General features: G+C 44.6%; 1 protein-coding gene across 2 annotated transcripts in view; it reads left to right on the forward strand.

Moving 5' to 3' along the window:
- Positions 1–3,063, forward strand: part of nfkb2 (nuclear factor of kappa light polypeptide gene enhancer in B-cells 2 (p49/p100)) — a gene marked incomplete in the record, with an annotated part of 54,960 nt that overhangs the window by 45,641 nt on the left and 6,256 nt on the right. For both annotated transcript variants that reach the window (XM_014030256.1, XM_014030257.1), the window contains 4 exon segments: positions 336–543; positions 616–785; positions 866–968; positions 2,123–2,295. In XM_014030256.1, the coding sequence (XP_013885710.1) occupies positions 336–543; positions 616–785; positions 866–968; positions 2,123–2,295 (654 nt within the window).

A 3,063-nucleotide genomic window follows, 5' to 3' on the forward strand; every position in this document is an offset into this window, starting at 1 on the left:
CTTCTGCATGAACAGTTAGACATAGAAAATAAAAAAAACTAAGGAATTTATTTTTTATTTACTTAATAAAATATTGGAGGAAAAGAAAACTGTTGGACGTTGATCAGATTTTTAATTCTGACAAGTTGAAGTTTGACCCCTGAAGTCAAAGGTCAGACAACTTAATGAGAACTTAAAGCTGAGGTTCTGCCTTAGAACCCAGACTCAGGAGCCATGACAGGAGAGAAACCAGTCGGTTGTGTTTGTGGCAGAGACACTTGTGTCCACACCTGTAGACAACACAACTGCGTGTCATGTGAGCACCTCTCACCTCCCTTCTGATCCCACCCCGTTAGACCCCCCTCCACCTGGCGGTGATCACGCGGCAGCCGAAGGTGGCGGAGCTGTTGTTGAGGGCGGGGGCCGACCCCAGCCTGGTGGACAAAGATGGACGCAGCCCCCTCCACCTGGCGACACTGAATGGCGACACTGAGATGCTGCGTCTCTTGTTGACACACCTGGGAGAACGCCACACCCACCTGGTCAACACGTCAGATTATCACGGTAAAGGACTGTGCCAGGTCACCTGTGCAGCTCCGGTCTGGTTTCAGGTAACAAACTGTTGGTGTCCTGCAGGTCTTCAGCCGCTCCACCTGGCTGTGAGGAGGGACGGAGAGCGCTGTCTCCGCTTGCTGGTGGAAGGCGGAGCCAAAATCAATGCCCCAGAGCAGAAGAGTGGGCACACAGCACTTCACCTGGCTGTCAGAGAAAACCTGTTCAAGGTGGCCTGCATGCTCATCACAGAGGTAATAATGATTAAAGCCGAAGGGGGCGGGGTCTGTTCTCACCTGGTCCACACAGTTCACCAGGTTTGTGTGTTGTGCAGCTGAAGGCCGATGTTAACGCCTGCACGTTTGGAGGAAACACACCACTACACCTTGCATCCAGTCTTGGCTCCCCAACTTTCTGTGCCATGCTCATTGCTGCAGGTAAGACATGAGTCAGCAACTCACAATCCAGCAGGCCACATTTAGCATGACGCATGACGTCTTAACATAACTCAGAACCAGTGGTTTACATGGTTCCTCTGATCCGCCAAGACCAGAACCAACTTTTCATGTAACAGTTTCACTTTTATGATAACTCTATAAATAATTATTGGATTTCATTTCCACTTAAATGAGTTCAGGTGGAGATCCACTTACCCATTTACACACATTTTATTCTGACTCTGCTATGATAACATTATGACTTAATCCTCATTACTATGACTTGTATTCTAGTAAAACTTTATATATATGTATATATATGTATTACAGGGGTTGTCCGAGACGACCTATTTTCGTTTCGGACAACCAGATGCCACCTCCCAGTTGTCTGGTGGACAACCAAGAAAAAAGCTGCAGGTGTTCATCATTGTAAACATGAACAGCAGAATAAAAACTTGTTAAAGCCGTCTAGGGATTAAACTGACGGTTCTTTCACCCAATAAAGAGAAGCACAGTCAAAGTTTTACCCAATCAGAACAGAGCAGGGCGGGTCCTGCTGTCTGACTGACAGCGCTGCCTTTTTTCTTTCTCTGTGGGTGGGGGGTCAGGGTTTTCCCGGGAGGTGTTCACCTGAGCTGTTTTCCATCGAGGATTACGTCGTATTTTAAATAAATTATATTCCTAAAAACACCTCGCAGCATTTCTCCTGTAACACCGTGTGTTTACGAGCACAACAAAACCGCGACAGATCTGTTTTTAAAGCGAGGGCTCAGAGGCAGTTTGACCGCAGCCGCAGCACCTCTTTACGCACCCCGCGGCCCCGACCGGCCCGGGACTTCAGAGTCCACAAGTCAACCCCTTCAGATGGTTACGTGTATAATGAGCATCACTAATCAGTATTTTTGCAAAAAATCTGTATTAATCACACACGAGTCGGGTGTGCAAGCGGACCACAGCACACAACTACGAGGCATTTTGTGTTATCCTCTCTGCCACCTCCAATATGGCGGCGTCATGGTTATGCCGTTCAGCTTCCAATAGGGCATCTATGGATGTCTATGGTCCAAAACCCCACAGGAAGTCGGCCATTTTGGCTGAAAGCTGCCAGTTTGTCTCTTTCCTCATGTGTCTGAAGTTGATCAATGTTTTTCCAGGAGCTGATAAGAGTATGGAGAACGATGAGCCACTTTTCTTCAGCTCTTCCTCTGATGAAGAAAACGAACCAACACAGAAGCTCACAGAGCGGGACGCCACCTCTCAGCCAATCAAAGCTCGTAAGAGACCTGCAGGAGGACACACACCATTGGACCTTGCTACATGTCTGAAGGTAACAACTGCAACTTCATATACAAGATGTCAAAAACCTTATCTGTTGCCCTTATCTTTGCTAGGCTGCACTGAAAGTATGCATATGAATGTTTTATCCAGACTACTATATTTCACATGCTATCAGTACAAACCCCCAAATGAACCTTTAATAAACTAGAGAAAACCATTACTGATTTTATATGGGAAAAATGTTGATCTAGAATTTGGCTCAAAAACCTACAATTACCCAAGTCAGCTGAGAGGAATAATCTTACTGTTTTAAAATCTTAGTGCAAATTAAAGCCTGCTAGCTTGGATAAAAAACAATACATGTACTCACTGGCCAGAGAAAAAGCAAGAGAAAAACAGCTGCCAGAATCCCACCAAACATGGTCCTTTTTAGATTCCCCCGAAATGTCAGTCTGGTCAAAAAATACATTAAAAACTCAGTCTGTATTTGCTCTATCAAAGCAAATATCATTATTACTGTAAGCACTGCAGGGTTCCCACGGGTCCTTGAAATCCTTGAAAGTTTGTGAATTTGAAAAAATGATTTCTAGGCCCTGGAAAGTTTGTGAAAACAGCCAAAAATTACACATATACTTGAAAGTCCTTGAAGGATTTTTTGGGGATTGAAGTTCTCTATTCAAACAACTGATTTTCATCATCTGTAAAAAAAAAAAAAGAAAAAAATTTTTGTTGCGGTAGATAACTCAGGATTACTGTAAGCTGACGTGGTTTTCAACAAATAACGTGAGTCATAGTCATAGTTTTACCCAATCAGAGC

Source organism: Austrofundulus limnaeus, unplaced genomic scaffold, assembly GCF_001266775.1.
Source record: "Austrofundulus limnaeus strain Quisiro unplaced genomic scaffold, Austrofundulus_limnaeus-1.0 Scaffold1028, whole genome shotgun sequence".
In the NCBI taxonomy this organism is placed as follows: Eukaryota; Metazoa; Chordata; class Actinopteri; order Cyprinodontiformes; family Rivulidae; genus Austrofundulus; species Austrofundulus limnaeus.